Source organism: Rutilus rutilus, assembly GCF_951802725.1.
Source record: "Rutilus rutilus genome assembly, chromosome: 4".
NCBI lineage: Eukaryota > Metazoa > Chordata > Actinopteri > Cypriniformes > Leuciscidae > Rutilus > Rutilus rutilus.
The window spans coordinates 27,490,072-27,513,560 of record NC_140212.1 but is presented as its reverse complement, the minus strand read 5'-3'; the positions used below and the strand labels follow the sequence as shown (position 1 = coordinate 27,513,560).

At 39.0% G+C, this 23,489-nt stretch overlaps 1 protein-coding gene across 1 annotated transcript; it reads right to left on the bottom strand.

Annotated features, from left to right (window-relative positions):
* Positions 1-3,325: 3,325 nt before the first annotated feature.
* LOC311289462 (uncharacterized protein) lies at positions 3,326-23,010 on the bottom strand. Its single transcript, XM_084407498.1, has 3 exons — positions 22,937-23,010; positions 21,300-21,449; positions 3,326-6,174 (listed from the first exon to the last, which is right to left on the bottom strand). Exons 2-3 carry the CDS (start codon positions 21,388-21,390, stop codon positions 4,799-4,801), a joined length of 1,467 nt encoding a protein of 488 aa, XP_084263624.1. The 5' UTR covers positions 21,391-21,449; positions 22,937-23,010; the 3' UTR covers positions 3,326-4,798.
* Positions 23,011-23,489: the final 479 nt, after the last annotated feature.

Sequence of the window (23,489 nt, the reverse complement as noted above, 5' to 3'; positions counted from 1 at the left end):
AAGGAATTGGGTCACTCTGTTTGTGTCTATAAGTGTTAAACATCCAAAATATTTGCAGAAAACAAAGCTGAAGCACCAAGGAGATAAGATACCGTAGCATGTGTCTTATGAACTGCTGCATTTATTTACAAAAAAAACCTCACATTTACAATTTTTTTATATATTTTTTTATTAGATATAGCAGGCATCAAGCAGACATGTACTTGAAAAATGTAAACAATTTTATTGCCCATCAATATAAAATCTTATCCTAGGAAGATTTAATACAACATAATTCTTTCATTATAATAATTTATAATTATTCTTTCTAATTATAATTATTTAATTTATAATTATTTTTTTGTGTTCATTTTTTGGTGAACTATCCTTTTAATCTGGCAAAATCTTCTCAACTTAAATTCCTGAATTTGGTATGTGATTGACTGCCTGTGTCTGGTAGATGCTCTGAGCTGTTGCTGGTCCTGAAGTCTGACCACACTGACTCTGACTAGCCAGTGGTGATGCAAGGGCTGGGGTCTGTTTGCATCTGATCTGCCTGTTAGTCCAATCATTTTAAGCCAAAATGGGGGTCAACCTTGAACAAATTGCAACAGAAGCAAACTCAACTGATTTTGTATCCTCAATTCAATTAAATTCAATTCAAATTTATTTGTATAGCGCTTTTCACAATACATATTGTTTCAAAGCAGCTTTACAGAAAGTGCATTTCAGAAATGTACATAGAGAAATACAGTTAGTTAATCATGTATTGATTTAGGGCATAAACATCGCCCGCGTCGAGTCGTCTCTTCATAGGCGCCGAGTCGTCTCTGCACGGGTGTTGGAGAATCTGTAGTTTCCATGAGAGGCTGGATACAAACTGGAGCTGACGATCTGTATTTACCTCGGGACTAGCGTCCCGAGATAACAACAGAAAAGCATATGGGAAATAATTAGCGTAGCTGCTGTTCGCAATATTAATGCATTCAATCTGATTCAACTGTAGTATAAAATGTAAGTATTATGTGAATGCCTGGCTGAAGAGATGCGTCTTTAATCTAGTTTTAAACTGGGACAGCGAGTCTGAGCCTCGAACAATATCAGGAAGGCCATTCCACAGTTTAGGAGCTAAATGTGAAAAAGCTCTCCCTCCTTTAGTGGACTTAGATATCCTAGGAATGACCAGAAGCCTCGAATTTAGTGATCTTAAAGAGCGCGATGGATTGTAGGGCGATAGAAGTTCCGTTAAATACACGGGAGCTAAACCATTTAGGGCTTTATAGGTCAGTAGCAATACTTTGTAATTGATACGGAACTTTATAGGTAACCAATGTAGAGACGACAGAATTGGTGTTATATGATCGTATTTTCTTGATCTAGTAAGAACTCTAGCGGCGGCATTTTGGACTAACTGTAGCTTGTTTATTGAGGATGCAGGACAACCAGCTAATAAAGCATTACAGTAATCTAGTCTCGAGGTCATGAATGCATGAACTAACTTTTCTGCATCAGAAACAGATAGCATGTTACGTAGCTTAGCAATGTTTCTAAGGTGGAAAAAGGCTGTTCTTGTAACATATGAAATATGATTTTCAAAAGACAAGTTGCGGTCTAATATAACACCCAGGTATAACACTCAATATGTCCTAAGTAAGGAAAAACAAGTCCCGAAGAATCCCATTAGGGGAAAGTTTCGAAAAAGACCCAAATATAGCCTATTCATTCTTTCTCTCACATGAATAGGGTAAAAATTGTAACCTTTAGATATCACCATGAAAATTACTGAGTTGATTACTTACATCAAGACAAACAAAAAATGTATTACAAGTTTTTTAAAATTGTTTGTTAACATGGACTAATGGTGCATAATCTAATTATGTATGTGCTAATTTGCATAAATACCACAACAGATCTAAACATTGGGTATAGCCAGGTGAAAATGTCTTGTTGAATCTTGTTGACATATAACTGTAAAATACTTAATGGTAATGTCTGAATGGAACCCATTTAGGCTACCCATGAGCATTAATACATAGAGGCAGGAAGTACTTTAGAAACCAGCCTTTATTAATTTTTAAGAGATGGGGTTTAGGGCTGGGTCCGTGGGACTGTTTCTGGGGGACGAGTCTGAGGGAAGAACAGGAGACAATGGGAAGGAGAATGCAGAAGACAAAAGCTAGGTCAAATAAAAAGTGAATCCCCAGAAACAGTTTTCAAAACTTTCCCCTAATGGAATTCTTCTGGACTTTTTTTCCTTACTCAGGACATATTGAGGATACAAAATTATTTGAGTTTGCTTCTGTTGCAATTTGTTAAACCTTTTTTCATAAAATGACTGGACTATGTTTGTGCTTATTAAAAATAACTCTTATAGCCTATCTCTCCCTTTCTTTTCATGTTTAATTGACCCTGTTCAAAAATATGCCAAATTTAAAATATGATTCCTATCATATTCATATTCTAATCATCATCCAATTACCAACATTTTTATCAACCCCCAAACACAGACTCGTCCATTGGATTGCCAGACAGAGAAGCGTGATTCGTCACTCCAGTGGCGGCGTGCTTTACACCACTGAATCCGACGCTTTGCATTGCACTTGGTGATGTAAGGCTTGGATGCAGCTGCTCGGCCATAGGTCCATTAAGCTCTCTATGCACTATTCTTGAGCTTATATGAAGGCCACACGAGGTTTGGAGGTCTGTAGCTATTGACTCTGCAGAAAGTTGGCAACTTCTGTGCAATGTGCGCCTCAGCATGCGCTGACCCCACACTGTGTGTTTACGTGGCCTACCACTTTGCTGTTGTTCCTGATTGCTTCCACTTTGTTATAATACAACTAACAGTTGACCGTGGAATATTTAGTAGTGACGAATGGATTTATTGCACAGGTGGCAACCTATCACGGTACCACGCTCGAATTCACTGAGCTCCTGAGAGCAACCCATTCTTTCACAAATGTTTGTAGAAGCAGTCTGCATGCCTAAGTGCTTGATTTTATACAGCTGTGGCCATGGAAGTGATTGGAACACCTGAATTCAAAGATTTGGAGGGGTGTCCCAATACTTTTTGCAATCTAGTGTATGTATATTAACTTAAATGGATTATAATTAATTATAAACATATATAGGCTAGATCAACTTTCAGAATGAATTATAACAATTCATTTTAAATCGACTGCTCTGTTTGTCTACCAAACCGACAGTATAATCTTCTATCAACTCTTAAGGAAGATTATTCTTCTGGCCAAGAAGAATAACCTTTCCTGTTCTATATAGTACTAACAGTACGAAAGTATGTAGCAAGATCAAACGTTAAAAGTGATTTTGATGTGTGAGCTGCAAACACAGACAGTCGAGCGTAGATATAATGTTTTTTAATAAATGAAACTACGGATACATAGAACTAAACTTGAGCAAAGAATATATACATATAAAAAAAAAAGTAAATAAAGAAAGAGAGAGGAGCAAAGAATGGCAAGAATAACAAACAGTTAACCTATGAGAACCATCAGAGAATCAAATTGCCAAAGCTTAAAAAGCATCTAAAGATTGATAAGAACAGTTACTTGCATTGGTTTGGTGCTGAACAAGAGTCCTGGATGCATGTAGAATACGGAGATTCTTGGTGAGTTCGTGAGCTCAAGTGATTCTTCCCGGAAATCAGTTGTCCACAGGAAGTTTGAACGAAGTTAACTTGAAGGTAAGTTTGCCGGACATTTTCTTTGTCTCCATTCGCAGCATATTTGCATGTTTAATGGTGGTCTAGGAATTTGTACAGTTTTACAACAAAGTATAGTAAAAAAACAAACAAAAAATTGTATAATGCATTTTACAGTAATGTACTCTACCCCATTAATTAAGGCATAAAGAGAGGATCATTTCAATACAAAATGGGGGGTATGAAATCATTTAAAACAGTCCTACATAAACCTGGATATCAGCATTTGAAGTTACTTAACTAAAGAATCATAACTAGGTTAGTATAATATAGGGACAAACATACAACACAGGAATACATACACATTTTGGGATATGAGTTAAATGCAGGGACATGTCTGTGCCTATTCGTGCCTGGTGAAGTCTTTGAAGTCACAGGAAAGACTTAGAGATGGGTCTGTGACAACAGGTCTTTCAGGGACCATTATCTAGTAGAATGTTGGAGCTGGACTGCTGATTTAATGTGAAAAGAGGAGCTTTTATGAGCCGATACGCAGATTGAACATCCTGATTGCCTCCAAGCATTACATTACATATTAATCTAAACTCTGCTCACAGCAGCGTGGATGGCGTCGGAATGTTTCTTAACAGTATACCGTTGGTCACATATTTCAACTTCTTTTACCCCAAAGAAAAGAATGGAAAAAAAACTTTGCAGTAAGTATGTTAGGGCCTTCAGGGACGACTTTGTGAATGTCCTTGAATGACCCGGAAAAATTCCCAGACTTGAACCCAATTGAACATCTGTGGATAAACCTGAAAATGGCTGTTCACTTAAAGTCCACATCCAAACTGACAGATCTCGATAGGATCTAAAGATGGCAGATAATCCAGCTGTTTAAAGCTTTACAAATCATTCACAAAAAAAGACTTGAGGCTGTAATGGCTGCAGAAAGGTGCTTCAACAAAGTTAAGGAAAAATTCAAGTTCTGAATACTTGTCAATGGGTTTTGAATGGTTAAAAATGAGAGATAACTTTTTTTATGCATTTTAGCATAAGGAAATGGGTCTGAATACTATCAGAAAGCCATGCAGATGTATTTATTCAATACACTGATATCAAAGTATTATACTGAATCAAATGTATGAGTGACAACTTCTACACAATGGAAATTATAGGACGCGAACGTAGCTTCGATTTCACACAGATACATATTTTCTGGTGCCATTTTAAATTGCTGAGCCATTTAAAACGCTTTCCACAATAAAAACAAGAATAGGGTCTCACATCTGCATGACTTTTCATATGTATCTTTAAGTGTGATAGCAAAAGAAATGTTTTTTTACACTGATCACAATTAAATCGCCTTCCTCCAGAGTGAATGAGCAGGTCATTTCTTAAATTGCTCCTTTTTGTTAACCTCTTGTCATACTCAGAACATTGTAACTTCTTTCCAAAATGAGTTTGTAAATGACATTTCAAGTCTCTTTGATATGTGAAACTCTTTGCACACCGCTGACACTTGTAAGGCTTCTCTCCAGTGTGAATTCTCATGTGAACCTCAAGGTTTCCTTTAATCGTAAAACTCTTTCCACACTGAGGGCAGGTGTAAGGCTTCTCTCCAGTGTGAACTCTCATGTGAATCTTAAGGTTTCCTTTAAGTGTGAAACTCCTTCCACAGTGATCGCACATGAAAGGCTTCTCGCCGATGTGAATTTTTACATGATTCGTAAGATGTTTCCTGTCTGTGAAACTACTTCCACACCGATGACATTTAAAACAGTGCTCTCTTGAGTGAATCCTCATGTGTTCATTCAGAATTACTGTAAATCTGAAACTTTTTCCACACTGACTGCATACAAACGGCTTCTCTCCAGTGTGAATTCTCATGTGGGCACTAAGGGTTGGTTTATGTGTAAAACTCTTACCACACTGAGTGCAGGTAAAAGGCTTTTCTCCAGTGTGAATTCTCATGTGAGCAGTAAGGGTTGGTTTATGTTTAAATCCCTTTCCACATTGAGGGCATGTGAAAGGCCTCTCTCCAGTGTGACTTCTCATGTGGCTTTTAAGGCTTCCTTTTTGAGTGAAACTTTTCCCACACTGTTGGCAGGTGAAAGGGTACTCTCCAGTGTGAATTCTCATGTGGACTTTAAGGCTTCCTTTTTGAGTGTAACTTTTTCCACAGTGTTGGCAGGTGAATTGACTCTCTCTAGAGTGAATTTTCATATGGAATTTCAGGTTTCCTTTTTGAGTGAAACTTTTTCCACACTGTTGGCAGGAGAAAGGCTTCTCTCCAGTGTGAACTCTTATGTGGCTTTTAAGGCTTTCGTTTTGAGTGAAACTCTTTCCACATTGTTTGCAGGTGAAATTACTTCTAGCTCCTGTCTTTTGAGCTCCTTTTTGTGACAAAGTCTTTTTAGTTCGTGAGCAACTAAAAGATTTTTCTCCAGTTATGAAATCATGATGTTTCTCATTCTGATTTTTCTCTTCCTTTTCAGTCAGTTCTTGACTCTCTTCTTCCAATGCCATCAGGTCTAGGGTAAAAAAAAAAAAAGACAAGAAAAAAGAACCCCAGTTTAATGGCAAAAAGCAACAAACATCTCAACATGTAGACATGTAAAGTATCAAAACCAAAACCAACAAATATCTAACAAAAAAAAAAAAAAAAAAAAATTATATATATATATATATATATATATATATATATATATATATATATATATATATATATATATATATATATATATATATATATATATATATAGATAGATATCAAACCCCTTATCTATATATTGGGGGGATTGGCCTAGAAGAACTTGTTAGTAGATTGATTTCAAATCTACCATTTATGTCTAAAAACATTAGAAAAATAGTGTTTGGTTTTGGAGAGAAACCTTATGGAGAATTGTCCAGAATTTCAGTCAAGATTTAAGCACCATATAAAAGTTAAGATTTACTGGCTTTTCTAGTGTTTCTTTTTACAAAAGACCACAACATTTGCTTTGATGCATGAGATGTATGATGACATTTAAAGTGACATTTGAGACGATTATCTATGTGCAGCAATTTTTATTTTAACCAAAAACAAAAAGAGAATTCAAGGAGACAGCTTTGTAGAACCAAACAAAGACAACAAGTGACATAATTGAGGAAACTAAGGACAATGGTTATGTCAGTGGAGCTGGAAGGATGACAGATCGGAAGGATGAGGAGGAGCCAGGGAACTGGACGGAACCAGTGGAGACAAGGAACTGGATAGAACCAACAGAGGAGGCGAAGCCAGAAGACTGGACGAAACCAGCGGGATGGACATTGGTTTGGATTCTGTTCCCCCGGATTCTATCCCCCATCGCTGATCGATTGCTCCTGTCTACCTCACTGCCTGCTGTGAGTTTGTTTGCTTTGGTGCTGTAAGCTCTGTCTTAGCCTCGTATTTCTTTGTTTTGAACCATCATTTACTATCATTTCTAGTTGTTTATACTACTAAATACAGCTTACCCAACATCTCAGATTAACCTGACATCGCTAGCTTCCATTATTATTAGCACAACACGCTAGTAACTATTTTTTATTTATTTTTCTCTCACACGCTCGTGCCTTTGAGTTCATAAAAAGCTCAGGTGAGTAAGAATCAGTCAACAAACACGGTGAGTAATGTCTTGTCCTCTTATTGTCACCTGCACTTCATGTCACGTTTAGCATAGCCTTGTCTGTCGACAATATAGGATTTATATGTGATAAATGCAAGGAGACAGTCAGGCTGACGGAGAAGATTTCAGAACTAGAGACACGCATCCAAACTTTAATTGAGGATAGTAAGAGTGCTAGAGCTTTAGATATTATTTTGGATGCGCCTAGCATAGTGAACTCTTTACATGATTCGGTTCCAGCTGAAGTAGAGCCTGTGCAGCCAGGCAAATGGGTGACAGTGAGGGATCGCTCTAGTCGCGGATCAAAAAACCACTCTTCCGTTCCGATTACCATAACAAATAGATTTTCCCCGCTCAGTGAAACACCCACTGAGAATTCTGTTGATTGTGCCCTGGTGATTCGATCACACGGAACGTGAAAATAGAGACACCAGCCACCATAGTCACATGTTTGCCGGGAGCCAGAGCACCTGACATCAAAGCAAATTTAAAAGTGCTGGCTAATGCTAATCGTAAATTCTCTAAGATCATTTTTCACGTCGGCACTAATGATGTTCGACTCCGCCAGTCGGACATCGCCAAAATGAATATTAAAGAGGTGTGTGAACTTGCAAGTACGATGTCAAGCACTGTAATTTGCTCTGGCCCCCTTCCTGTTCGCAGGAGTGATGAGATAGTTAGTAGATTGTGTTCACTCAATGGCTGGCTGTTGAGGTGGTGTCCGCTAAATAATATAGAATTCATAGACAATTGGAAGTTTTTGGGGCAAACCTGACCTGTTGAAAAGAGATGGTATTCATCTGTCCTGGGATGGTGCTGCTCTTCTCTCTAGTAATTTGGCTCATAGTCTTAGAGATAAAAAAATGACAAATTGGGCACCAGGTCAGGAAGCAGACAGATTGGCTAAACCGACCGTCTGCTAGCGGCCTCGCGTCACCAAGGTCAGATAAATCCCATCACATAGAGCCTCTTTCACCTAGCTATCATCATATAGAGACTGTGTCTGTTCCCCGAATTAGAAAATCCAAAAAACGTCCAAACCCATCTAAGGTTAAACATTTTATTGATGTTCAACAAATAAAAAACAGATATAATACAGTTGAGCAAATGCTAAAGCTTGGGTTGCTGAATATTCGATCGCTTACTCCAAAAGCACTTATTGTTAATGATATGATTTCAGATAATAACCTAGATGTGCTGTGTTTGACAGAAACCTGGCTAAAACCAGACGATTACATTACTTTAAATGAGTCCACCCCCCAAGATTACGGTTATAAACATGAACCTCGTCTGAAACGCAAAGGGGGAGGTGTTTCTGTAATTTATAGTAATCTTTTCAAAACCACCAAGAAGTCAAGTTTTAAATATACTTCTTTTGAAGTGTTGGTGCTTAATGTAAAAAAATATAGTATAAATGATAAATCACGTTTGAGATTTGTGCTGGGTACTGTATACAGGCCACCAGGGCACTATAAAGATTTTATCAAAGAATTTGCGGTATTTAAAACATTATTCCTTCCACTTAAGAAGAAGTTGATACAATGGCGTTGGTATTGGTTGCTAAAAAGGGTACTAATTCGGCTATATGGCAATTATTTGGATTTAGACCTGATGAGAGTGGACAGCCAAGGGACCCGACTGAAGTTGTGTGTAAGATCTGCTCATGTGTGGTCCGCGCAAAAGATGGGCAGACGACCAATCTTCATGACCACTTGCGTGTGCGCCATCCAGCAGAATATGCCACCTTGCCTGCACGTGCTGGGCCTAGCAAAAAAGCTAGCCAGGGTCAGCAGACGATAACTGGGGCTTTTGCAAAAAGCACTAAATATAAAACCGACAGTGACAGATGGAGGCAGTTGACAGATGCGGTAACTCGCTTCCTGGCCAAAGAAATGGTGTCATTCAATACAGTGGAGAAGCCGTCGTTCAAGGCCATGCTGCATACCTTTTTTCCAAGACGGCTATCCCAAACCTTTTCAACAAGGTCAGAAGTAACATCACGAAATAGCTGGGTGATGCCCTACATGTCAGTGACAGTGCATTATGTGAATAAGGAGTGGACACTGCAGTCCAAATGCTTACAAACTAGCTTCATGCCCGAAAGCCATACAGCAGATAATTTGGAAGAAGCAATTAATGACTGGAAACTACAGGAGAAACAAATTGCCTGTATAACTACCGACAATGGGGCGAATATTGTTGCAGCCATCCGGCAGTTGAAATGGCCATGGTTAAGTTGCTTTGGGCACAACTTGAACCTGGCCATAAACAACTCGCTTGCGCAACAGAAGGCCAGCACAGACCGAGCTTTCGGGGTTTGCCGGGCAGTCAACACTGCGTTTTCGCACAGCTGGCGACATGAGCTGCAGAAAGCACAAGTGGAATTGAAACTCCCTGAGCACTCACTGATCACGGTAATTTTTAAAACGGTTATCTAACAACGAACGAATTATTGTTTAAATTATTTATTATGTATTTTATTATTTACTGGGTCTTTACTGACAGGACTGTGCAACACGATGGGGCTCAAAACAGCAAATGGTGGAGAGAATGCTGGAGCAGGAGCAAGCCATCAATGGTGTTTGCCCAAGACAAAAGCCGCCGCCCACTCCCCCAGCTGACATGGCAAGACATAAATGTTCTGGAATCTGTGAACAACGCGCTGAAGCCAGTAGCGGACTTCACAGACATTCTCTCTGGAGAAAATTACGTAACGGTGTCCTCACTGCTGCCGATGTTGGCCCATTTAGAAGGTGTGCTGGAGGAGTCAGATGATGATTCCAAACTGACAGCCGACCTGAAGAGTGTCATCCTAGAGCAGATGGAAGGCAGATATGGTGATGACATCATCCAGAGGATGATGTGTAAAGCAACACTGCTTGACCCCAGGTACCGAGGGGACCATTTGAAACCTCCCGAACTTCATTCCACAAAATCTGAAATGATGGAAGAGATTGTGAGAGACATTGCTCTGACGCTGACAAGGCCAACACCAGGTCCCTCACATGCTGGAGAAGAGGGAGAGGAATCAGATGCCAGCGCCGCCACCACCACCGTGCCTAAGAAAAAAAAGTGGTCTTTGGGCAGCCTTCTTGCGAAGAGAGCAGCCACAGCAGCTGCAGAAATGACCATGTACCTGCAGGAAATGGCCATTAATGGGGAATAGGACCCACTGACTTGGTGGAAAACGAACGGAAAAAGGTTTCCGTTCATGGCAAGATTAGCACGGAAATATCTGTGCATATGTGCTACCAGTACTCCATCAGAGCGGGTCTTCAGCACAGCGGGTAGTGTAGTTACTCCAATCCGCAGCTTATTAAAACCAGATTAAGTTAATATGTTGGTATTTCTGGACCAACATAACATCGTAACATCGAAATTTAAACATGGTCTATGGTGAAAGATACTAGACTTCTTTACGCACTTTTCGCTATCCGTTATTCAATTTTGATTTTGCATGTTATTTTTTAAATGTTCATTCGTGTAGTTCATATTATCACTTTACAATATTTCAATAACATAATTTATTTTGTAGCCTTTGCTATGCTTTGCACGACAAAAAGTTAATTGTGCTGCTAATTATTAAGTGAAATGTAAATCCCGAGTTTCGGTCTGAGTTCTTCTGTGTTTTAATAAATGCGTTATCAGAATCACCTTCATTCTTTCATTTGATTATTTTGACATTATGACCAAGGCAAAATGGCCCTCATTTATCATTCTTGCGTAGAAACGGGCGTATATGTTGGCGTAAGATTATGCTTATACTCTTCTCACCGCCTGATTTATGAAGCTGTGCGTACCTTTGAAATCCAAGTGTACGCAATACCCGCGCTTGATAAATGCCGCGTCATTAGAAAACGAGCGTCATTAGAATAACACGCCCCTATATATTCAAGTCTACGCCTCCCCCGCGCCCTCATTTTACGCCATGGACACACGGAAGACGGCAAAGAGAAACTTCTTTGAGAAAGAGAAAGCGAAACCAGGGAAGTGGAAAGAAACAAAATTGATTTCTAGATTTTTATTATTAATGACGCTTATTGTTATTTAGAAGAAGAATGTCGTTATTATTATTATTTGTATTATTATTATTATTATTATTTAAAAGAAGAATGTCATTTTTATTATTTTGTCAGTCTGAATTATTTTTTTGGTCATTGAAAGCCTTTCATTACTAAACCCAGTCCGTGCACACCTGCCGGGCCTAACCCTGGCCTAACCATCGTTTCAAAGAATAGTACAACGGCGAGCGCGTCGAGTATAAACGCCTCGTCCGTTTGGGGAGGTGCGCACGCAGTCTGCGGAGACTCGCGCTGCGGAGCCAGGCGAAAGTATAAACAAGGCTTGAAACGTCAGGTAAAGCGCACAGGCTCGCAACTTAAGGAATACATATGCCTACAATTCAAATGCTTTGGTAAAGTCACACAAATTAAACATTGAAGTCCATGTTGCACAAAAATAAACACTGAAGTTTATAATTAGGCCTACTATGTTGTTTTTTTACAGTGGGTCATAATATATCATATCTTTACGACGCGAGGAGTGACATATGGAAGTAAAGCCGCGTTTCCACCGCAGGAACTTTCCCCAGGAACTAGGAACTTTGGGCTGGTACTCGATGTGTTTACACCGCAGGAACCAGGGTCTAAATGAAGTTCCGGGTAAATATTTCCCCCTCCGATAGTCCCTGCTCACGAGGTAGTACTTTTTCAAAGTTCAGGAACTTTCAGGGGTGGGACTTGTGCGCTGCACAAGCTGATTGGTTGTGTTCACGCCGCATTTTGGTTGGATGACTCCACGCAGCATTTTCTTTATTTTTAACCTCCCTTTTAAAAAGTGGCTTCATGCAGTAAAGTTGTCTGTCTGCAAATATGGAATTTAATAAAAAAAACTGGGGGACTGGCGACGAGTTTCAGTCTTTATTATTTGGGTATTTGTGGAAGAGGAAACTTTCTGCGCGTTCGTCACAGCCATCTCACGGCCAATGTCTGCAATAGCTGATAACATACAATTTTATATCTAACGTTAGCATTACGAGCTCTGAACACGCTTTATCAGTGCTCGTCTCTTTTCTGCCACAGCTTTTAATATTAAGTCATTATGTTTACACATTGACATCTATTGCAAGGCAAACACACAGGATTGAAATAGCGCATTGAGGTTGGTAACAAACAACTATTTACAAGACTGTCACTATTTATGATTGATAGACGGGGTTCAGGCTTTTTTTAAGCGTATTTGCGCAAAAGGAAATACCTTGTAAAATACGAGCTTTCTGAACACGCTTTAGTATCAGTGCTCGTCTATTTTGTTATGTTAATTACCTCGTTAGTAAACCAATAACTGCAGCACAGTTTGAATCTCCTCCATACTTATAAATGTGGCGCTCAAAACTGATTACTGTCCGTCGCAGACTGGGAGGAGCAGTTGCACGCAGTTTACCTTCCCGGTACTTTAGACCGCGGTGTAAACGCAGAAAGCAACCGGTCTGGGGCAAAAAAGGTTCCTGGGAAAAAAGTTCCTGGGACAAATTGTTCCGGGTAATTTCGGTGTAAAAGCGGCTTATGTTGTTTTTTTACAGTGGGTCATAATATATCATATCTTTTAGTTTGTCAGTGCGTTTTGTGGTGTTAGGAATTGTTTTTCTGCGCATTCCCGCACTCAAAACGTGCGGACACCACCTCCTGAGCTGGCGTAGGATTTGAGCGTGCCGTACGCCAACGTCCATATTGATAAATCTCAAAGTCACCGTGGTTTTGGGTGTACGCCAGGTGTACGCTGGAAATTTGGTGTACGCACTTTTGATAAATGAGGGCCATTGTCTTTAAAAGTATTAACCAGACATAAGTTATTTGACGTTCGCTGAAGTCTGGGTTTATCTTAAACTGCCGCTTCAGTGCACTAGTCACAGAAGAGCTATGTGACAATGAGCAATATTTCCTGAGACACTACAGGCTACTAATAATTCATTAATAAGGGCTGTTTCTTGTACAAAATACAAAAATATTTTAAGTTAAATGTACAGTGTAAGACACAGGGGCGGCTGGCCAATAGAGGGCGCTAGGGCGCCGCCCCCCCCATGAGCCAGCCCACAGTTTATGAGCCACACTCATTAAATAAATAAGTAAATACATACATAAATCATACATACAAATTGTCAGTATTTGTGTGTTTAAGATATTAAATACACCCAGTATATGTGAAAAATATGATAGAAATTAAAAATGTCTGCTTTTTCAACACGTCTCCTCCACCTGCGTGCACGTCGATCAGCTCTGGGGCGCTAGAGAAATCGCCCCAGAGAGGCGGGTCTGTGGAGCAGCTTAGCCAATTGCTGATTTAAGATATACATGTTTGACATAAACTGTAGCCAATCAGAGAGCTCAAATCTAGTCAGCTATGGGCGCTTCTGTTAGCGCCCCAAGCTGCGCGTGCCCGCCCGCGCACGCGCTCATGCGCGCCTATCTCCATCAGACAGCTATCGGCCTGGCTGGTCATGCTAATGCCTTGTTTTGCTTTCCGTGATTACTTTTTAAAACAACAGGGACAGATCCAACATGGACAGTTACCGAAGTGAGGGACCTTTCTGAGAAAGTAACTAAAATTTTTGAGTTAAATTTCAAATGCAAATGGAAAGTTTGTGCAGTTTGTTTGTTTTTGTGTATGCTTCAGTCTTGTAATATGGCATTAAATAATTACTGACTTTTTCACAGAGCACTGGTATCATGCAGTTTGTTTTAAATTGTGTTTGGGTGGTTAATACTAATAATTATTTGTAATATTATTATTATGTTTCGTTTTACAAAGATATATAAAGGCAGTGGTTCTCAAACTGGGTTTGTGGTGGTTCTCAAACCGTGAGGTGACAGAAGGGGGTGCGGGAACAAAATGCTGAATTTTGCCGTTCCTTTAATACTACCTCATCTTAAAATACGATTTAAACTGAGTATGCATTTCTCCCAGGTTAAATGCTGTAAATACATGGCATACGATCAAATTACCTCATCTTTTGCGGTCAAAACAAAACTTAATGCATTTAAGCAGCGTGTCGGCTATATGACAGGTCTCGTGCAGATTGCTGCCTCGGCAAATCGCGCTATACTGCCGTTCTCGACAATGTACGTTACCTTTGTAAAAGTAGGGATTTAAGTTAGCACTTACTAGCATGAAGAACAAATATAGACACAGGCTGTGCATGGAGATCGATATAATTCAAACTCTCTTTGAAACAAACACATACCCTGTGTGAGTTCCTGTGTTTAATGTTGATTACATTATATGAAGATCCACACGATTGCGAATGTGACATTGATTTTATACAACAGTTCAACAAACGAAATATTAAGTGATGTTCATTTTCAACACAGTTGTCAGTATTTTTACAATAAATGAATAGCGCCAATGAAAGCCACAGCAGAACTGCAGCACACAGCAGTGTTTGTGAACGAATCTTTAGAGTCAATGATTCAATGATTAATTCATAAATACAGCCACTTGCTTCGTTACTGAATGAATGACTCGATGACTCATCACATAGGCTACTGGCGGTTTTAATTTAATATTTAAAAGCATCTCTTCGTTTTTACCATCATTGCATATTTATCTATTTAACTTTTTTTATTTTTTTATTCAAAGCATTATTTATTTTATAAAGGTATTTGTAAAGGTAAAAATGCATTTGAAAAAATCGATTTAAGGGGGCAAATATTGTCCCTTACTGAAAAAGGTGTGACTGAAGAGTGGGGGTAAGCAGAAGGATATTAAAGCATGGGGTACAACCCTAAAAAGTTTGAGAACCACTGGGACTGGGTTAAGGAATAGAACAAAATAAACATCAAAGCACAATACACATACCAAGGGCAGAAAGTAGGCCTAATACTCCCATGGTTACCAGACTATTAAAAACGGCTGATTATGACAGCCCCACCTAAGATATTTTTCACCAGCCGCCACTGGTAAGACATGTGAAAAAGACAAGAGGCCAACAATGTCAAGATCAATATTTGTGTAGCCTGCCTGACACGGTATTTTCACAGACTAGCACGTCATGTCTCTGGCATAGACTACAGTATTTAAAATAGCATATATGCATTAGTTATATTCTCAATTGAATTTACATAGCAATCCCTGCAATGTTTTTAAGTTAACTATAGAGGAGACTACGATTAGCGCGTCGCACTCCCGACTCGCAACGGGGGGCGTGGCATCACGATGGTGGCTCTCCATCGTGATGTCGGTCAGCCATCACGATGGACGATGATATCATCCATCGGCACAACCCTATGTTAGACCTATCACTTCTGCCACTAAAGATTGCTTTATCAATAATCTTCCTAATCAGTTTCATCATCTCAGCATCCCAGATAGCTTAGAAGAACTTGATATTGCAACAGAAACTTTTAACTCTCTCTTTTCCAGCACTTTAGACACAGTTGCTCCGTTGCGCTTAAAGAAGATTAAAGAAAATAGTCCTACGCCGTGGTACAACGAGCGCACTCTGGCCCTTAAGAGAGCAGCCAGAAAAATGGAGTGCAACTGGAAGAAAAGGTATTTCGCATTTCATGGAAGGAGAGCTTGATTACTTACAGAGAGGCTTTAAAAGCTGCTAGATCTGCTTATTTTTCAACCCTATTAGAAGAAAATAAACATAATCCTAGGTATTTATTTGAAACAGTGGCTAAACTAACGAAAAAGAAAGCTTCAAACCCAGAAGTTTCCAAGCAGCACAGCAGTAATGACTTTATGAACTTCTTCACTTATAAGATTGATAATATCAGGGACAAAATTATAACTATGCAACCGTCTACTACAGTATCGCATCAGGGAGTGCATTTTAGTCTCCCTGAGGAAAACATTTATTGCTATAGGAGAGGCAGAATTTTGCAAACTTGTTAATTCATCTAAATCGACAACATGTATGTTAGACCCTATACCGACTAAGCTACTGAAAAAGATGCTCCCAGAGGTCATAGATCCTCTTTTTAATATCATTACTTCTTCTTTGTCTCTAGGATACGTACCAAAAACCTTTAAGCTGGCTATGATTAAACCGCTTGCTAAAAAAATGCAACTTGATCCTACAGAATTAGTCAATTACAGGCCGATCTCGAATCTACCCTTTCTGTCAAAGATACTAGAAAAAGCAGTATCCTCACAACTGTGTCCCTTTCTTGAAAGAAATTATATCTGTGAGGTTTTTCAGTCCGGATTTAGACCATACCATAGTACCGAGACAGCTCTCGTTAGAGTCACAAATGATTTGCTCTTATCATCCGATCGTGGTTGTATCTCTCTATTAGTGTTACTCGATCTTAGTGCTGCATTTGACACCATTGACCACAACATTCTTTTAAATAGACTAGAAAACTATGTTGGCATTAGTGGAATTGCACTAGCATGGTTTAAATCATACTTATCTGACCGTTATCGGTTTGTAGCAGTAAATGAAGAGATGTCTTATCGATCACAAGTTCAGTATGGCATACCGCAAGGCTCAGTACTAGGACCGCTGCTGTTCACTCTGTACGTGCTACCATTAGGAGATATCATTAGGAAACATGGAATTAGCTTTCACTGTTATGCTGACGATACTCAGCTGTATATTTCTTCACACCCTGACAATTCAAATATTTACCAATTCACAAAATTAACGGAATGCATAGCTGATATAAAAAATTGGACGACTAGTAATTTCCTACTTCTAAATTCTGAAAAAACAGAGATTCTAATTATTGGACAAAAAAACTTCCTCACGTAATAATCTAGAATACTGTCTAACACTTGATGGCTGCTCTGTTAAGTCTTCGTCGTCGGTTAGGAACCTGGGTGTGCTCTTTGATACCAATCTTTCATTTGAAAGTCACGTGTCTAGTATCTGTAAAGCCGCATTTTTCTATCTTAAAAATATATCTAAATTACGCCATATGCTCTCATTGACAAATGCGGAACAATTAGTTCATGCGTTCATGACCTCAAGGCTAGATTATTGTAATGCTCTACTGGGTGGTTGCCCTGCATGCTTAATAAACAAACTACAGCTAGTTCAAAGCGCAGCAGCTCGAGTTCTTACCAGAACCAGGAAGTATGACCATATTAGCCCGGTTCTGTCAACACTGCACTGGCTGCCTATTAAACATCGCATACATTTTCAAATATTGCTGATTACTTACAAAGCACTAAATGGTTTAGCTCCGCAGTACTTGAGCGAGCTCTTAACGCATTATAGTCCTTCACGTCTATTGCGATCTCAAAATTCCGTCCAGTTAATACCTAGAATATCAAAATCAACTGCTGGTGGTAGATCCTTTTCCTATTTAGCACCAAAACTTTGGAACAGTCTTCCTAACATTGTCCGGGAAGCAGACACACTCTGTCAGTTCAAAGCTAGATTAAAGACATCTTTTTAACCTAGCATTCACGTAATACATTATAGACTTCTATAATTCAATGTTAGGCTGCATAGATTAGGTCAGCCGGAACCGGGAACACTTCCCATAAATCCTGATGTGAAACAGATTTCAGCGGTTCCTTCAGTCCAAAATTAAAAAGGCAATCAGGAAATTATCTGGGAAAGGTACCTGGTCGGCTACACTGAGGAATACGCTGATGTGATCCTTGAGGGAGACTGCTGCTGGTAAATAAATGTTTAATTGTTCTTGGCCGGTTGTTCAGTAACGTCTTGCAGACAAGAATCTATGTGCAGCATTCTTCAACAAAACAAGATGATGATCCAAGGAGAAACAAACGTGACCGCTTTGTATAACCAAATAAAGACAACAACTGGCAGATAACTGAGAAAACAAAGTATATAAACACAGGATAAACTAAAATATTAATAGTTATTGCAATAATTAACTAAACTAGACACAGGTGAGTAACATATTCAGTGAGCAAAAAAGAAAAAAATAACCCTTCATACTTAGACACCAATGAAACAGGAAAATAAACTAGATAAAACCAGAACAAAAAAAATGTTCATGTGTTTTGAAGGAGGCGTGGCTTTGGAGATGCTCTGAAGGGAGGGAGGGATCTTACGTTTTCAAAGCTAGCTTGCTATTGCTAGCCTCTCCGAAAATTGCCTACTTTACCTTTTAAGTTAATCAAAAATGTTTTAATACAAAAACAGATGGATGTACTCCTGTTTTATATAGGTTAATAACTCTCTAATTACATACCATCTTGTTTTGTGCAGATCACAGGAAGAGATTCTTTGGCAGTTTAAGTATTGCCCTAATAACTGTGAAAAGAGAGTAATAAGCACAGCTATTAAAACAGTCTCAAACATGGAAGTTGTACAAGAACAGAACCATTTCCTTGTTTACATCAGGAATGTTTGTACATCACTGCATGCGATTCCTGAGGCCTGTTGCATGAAGCTAGTTGAACAAACTCTGAGTTCCAGAGAAGGTTTGCAGTTGACAAATCCAACCTGGTTTAGATCAGACTCAGTCTCACAATGCTCGTTCTCTGTCAACTCAGGTTTAATCCAGGGTTTTAGATTAACTCTAAAGGGCGTGCACCTGAAAGTGTCTCACATGCAGCAAAACAGCCAAATAAATGGAACATGGAGAGCGTATTGATTGATTCACTGATTCATTTAGAGCTTAATTGCATCTTTACTCACAGCTGACCACAGGAGTTTTGGTCTGCGATGTCTAACACAGAATAGAACCTGCTCTGGAGCAGGTTAGCTGTATAACGCAAGTTACCATAGCAATGAAACCATGCAATGAAAACTAATCCACCTTCTTGAGCCCCAAAAAAACAAACAGAGTTTGTTCAAGCTCATCTTGAACTTACCTTGGTAGAAACTGAAACCGGCTTTGTGCAACAGGCCACTGATGTTAAAAGGGCTGGAATTTTTAAGTTTAATTCACTCAAGTAATCAATTCATTCACTCAAGTTATCTACCTCCATTTTTTTAGTAAATTCAACTTATCCAGGTTTAGTGTGTGGCAATGGCTTTTGCAGTAGCTTGGTCATATCTGGCTACAGAGAGCTTGTATAACACAGTCTTGTGTTTATTTTATTACCATTTTGGGAGGAGTAAAATTTACATAGGTTGCTTAAAAAACCAGATGCATTTACAATGTGTCTCAAACCACCTCCTGTAGTGTTTAAGTGATCGGATTTAAATCCATCTCAAATGCATTTCAGGGCATTTACACCTGGTCTTTTCATGATTGGATAGCAATGTTTTTCAATCTTATTTGTTGGTGTAGGTGTGGTGTGGTGTAGCAGTGTAGGTGTGCAGTAGCAATGCGCGGATCGCAGTTGGAGCAGTGTAGGTGTGCAGTAGCAATGCGCGGATCGCGGTTGGAGCAGTGTAGGTGTGCAGTAGCAATGCGCGGATCGCAGTTGGAGCAGTGTAGGTGTGCAGTAGCGATGCGCGGATCGCGGTTGGAGCAGTGTAGGTGTGCAGTAGCAATGCGCGGATCGCGGTTGGAGCAGTGTAGGTGTGCAGTAGCAATGCGCGGATCGCAGTTGGAGCAGTGTAGGTGTGCAGTAGCGATGCGCGGATCGCGGTTGGAGCAGTGTAGGTGTGCAGTAGCAATGCGCGGATCGCGGTTGGAGCAGTGTAGGTGTGCAGTAGCAATGCGCGGATCGCAGTTGGAGCAGTGTAGGTGTGCAGTAGCAATGCGCGGATCGCAGTTGGAGCAGTGTAGGTGTGCAGTAGCGATGCACGGATCGCGGTTGGAGCAGTGTAGGTGTGCAGTAGCAATGCGCGGATCGCAGTTGGAGCAGTGTAGGTGTGCAGTAGCGATGCGCGGATCGCGGTTGGAGCAGTGTAGGTGTGCAGTAGCAATGCGCGGATCGCAGTTGGAGCAGGGGGCTCTGCAGATAATCCGCGGATCAGGCAGGTAAAGTAATAAAAATAACATTGATTAATCGCGGGTGGTTTTCGGGTGGATATGATAAATCATTAATAATGTAAATATTAACTACATTCTCTAAAATTATGAGCATGTTTAAAATATACTTTTTCCACCAGGCAGACAGGCACTAATTTGCACTCTCGTGAAGATGCGCTACGAGAGCTGCGCGGGTCCGCTTTTTTAAGCAGAAATGGAGGCAAAACAAGGAAGAAAAGAAAATAAAAAGGAAGAAAAGAAAGAAAAGTACCACGTGGGAGCAATTTAGCAAAGTGATTAACGAGGATGAATCAAGTGCTGGGTATGTAGTATGCCACGGCTGTGAAGTGTGTGTGTGTGTTTGAGAAGTCGCAGTGACAGAAACAGTGACATTCCAGTTTACGTTTCAATGGAGTAAAGCCTATGTTTATGCCATTAAGAAAATTAAATTGTCAAATAAATTGCTTTAAATAAATGTTCATTTAAAAGCAGCATTCCTCAGTGTATTATGTTACCATTAGAGATGTGCACATCAGCTCTAGCGTCGCCGAGTCTGCTTTTGAAGGTGATCATCCATTTATCACCCACTTAACACATAAGAATAATTGTAATTTGACCATCGGGTGTGGATATCTAAATCAGAGAAAATTATTGTGGCGGATGGATGATATGTTTTTGGTTGCGGATTCGGGTGACGTTGGAGCTGATCCGCGCATCTCTAGTGTGCAGACATCTGAGTGGCCTAACCACACACTGCTGCCTCTGCCTTTCCTTCTGTGGCCGGCGCACAGTTCAAGTTGGTGGAAATCTTGGCACAGAGAGTCCTGACTTTCATTTCATCAAAAAAAAAAAAAATTTAAAAAATCAAGCCAATCCAATGCATTGTGCGAAGGCAAAAAGTAATCCAATGCTTGCAGATGGCTCCACCCCTAGCTCACGCACTCAAAAGTTATTGGCCAGTCATTTTTACTGGTGCGAAACAATCAGGCTTCAGTACTTAAGGAGGATATACCTCATCGCGTTAATACGCAATGCCAAGAGACCGTCCCGAAAAGGAGCTGCCTTAATTAGGGCATTCAGGACTCACTTTAAAAAAAATCATTCATATCTGTTGACATTTTAATAAGGACTGAGTTCAGCTTTGAGAATGAAACTAACCTGTTTGTTCCTCAGTTTCTTCTTGTTTCACACTGAATGTTTCTTCAATCTTTATTTCTTCACTCTCTTCTTTAATAAACGCCATCTTCATAATAGTGTCACGTAGATCTCAGTCGCTTCACCAGGAGTTTTTCTGTGTGTTTGGACACTCTGTCATGTTTAAGATGAGAATAATTAACAGAAAGAAAAATAAATTCAAACTAAATCTCTGTGCGTCTCAATCAGCTCTAGTTCAGTAGTTCAGCGCACTGGTAAGAGAGTCAGTCAGAGTGAGAGTTAATGGATTTAAAGTTGACAAAAAAACGGAAGTTGTTTTTCCTATTCTTATCGAAACTCTTAAAGGTAAACTCTTGTTCATCTTTGGAACACAAATGGAAGATATTTTAAATGAAATCTGAGAGCTGACAACGTCATTGCAACTTTCAAGGCCCAGAAAATATCTTCATATGTGTTCCGAAGATGAACAAAGAGGTCTTACGGGTTTGGAACGACATGAGGGTGAGTAATTAATGACAGAATTTTCATTTTTGGGTGAACTAACCCTTTAAGGGGGAGAAGCGCTTTTGGAGAAAGAGAAAATAAGCATGTAAACATTTGAAATGGGTCGATACTGTGGCAGCAATATTTGAAATACAATTATATTATATATATCAAAAATAAACCAAGCAGCTTATATATATATATATATATATATATATATATATATATATATATATATATATATATCCTTTTTTTTTTTAAGCAGCTTTATATTTAAATGAGGCTGCATTAACTTATTTTTGCTAATTTCCACATTTTTAAAAGGCCATCCATCCATTTAAGATAATATGCAATACAGAAAACTATTTCAACTAGCATGTCATGGGCCAAGAAAAAAAACAAAAAACAATTTACTTATTCTGTTATATGTAATTAAATGGTATATTATGTTAGCCTACATGTTATAATAAATGTATAAATTAAATACAATCTTATTCTTATTTCAAGCATATATGCCATTTTATTTACAGCAGACAATCATGTGACAATTTTTTTAGTGACCACGTGAGAAAAAATTACCGAATAGGGTTTGTTAATATTTCGTGCTGACTTTAAATGCCCTTATCAGCAAAAACAACAAAATTAAGAATATAAATTAATAAAAGAACAAGTTATAGAGACACTTCATGATTAGTAATTTATGCTTTTGTAGATTATATTTAATAGTAATATATAAAAGTTGTCATAATAACACATGCTTGTGATTTCGTAGCAAACTCTGTTTTGATCAGCAGTCTCGTGAGGTGATTCGAGCGCTTTGAATCACTGAATCATTTTACGAAGTAACCTTAATTGATTCAATTCTTGCGGCGTTTCGAAAAGATCAGTTCTCTGTCGCTACTTACCTGTGGCCGAATTCATGTTTAAACTGGTCATAGACTGATTCACGATATATGGAGCGAAATGAGATGCACCTTTTTTGTAACTTGTTTGGATGTGTTTCACTCACTAAATAACGTTCATTATTGTTAGATAAAGCCGTTTAATGTTACATTCAATAATACATAATTTACTTACATCGCGTGTGAAAAAAACACACATATATAATTGATTAAAGATTGCACTGATTAACACAATAAATGCTTTAAAACACCAACCTTTCTTCAGCCGAATCACAACAGACGCAGCAGAGTGGCGCGTTCCTATGACGTCATATCGCCTAAACAAAATAAAAGTCCTGTTCAAATGCTGCTGTCTAAAATGTAAAATATATACGTTATTTGCATTCCTATTGTCTGCCCCTGTTAAATGACAATGATTAACATTTGTCTCCAAATTAAATTTGCTGCCACATTCTAAAGCCACAATGTACAGAACATCACACAAAATAGAACAAAATGTATAAACATTTTTGAAACAATAAAACTAAGAAATAACAAATAACTGCAAAAAGGCCTGCAGATGGGATTTGCAGTTCACATGTTGGCAAATTAAATTAAATCGGCTAAATTGCCCGTGCGAGCACGCTCTAAGTACAGTGCAACAGTGATGCTCCGAAAAACAATAAAAAAAATTAATTGACAGGATTCAATTAGAACAGAATATACCTTTCTAATAAATAAAAAACGAAATAAGTTGAAATCAATGCACAAGGTGGAGAACAAATGTGTGCATAATGCCTAAAGTGCAGGAAACATATATTTAAACCCC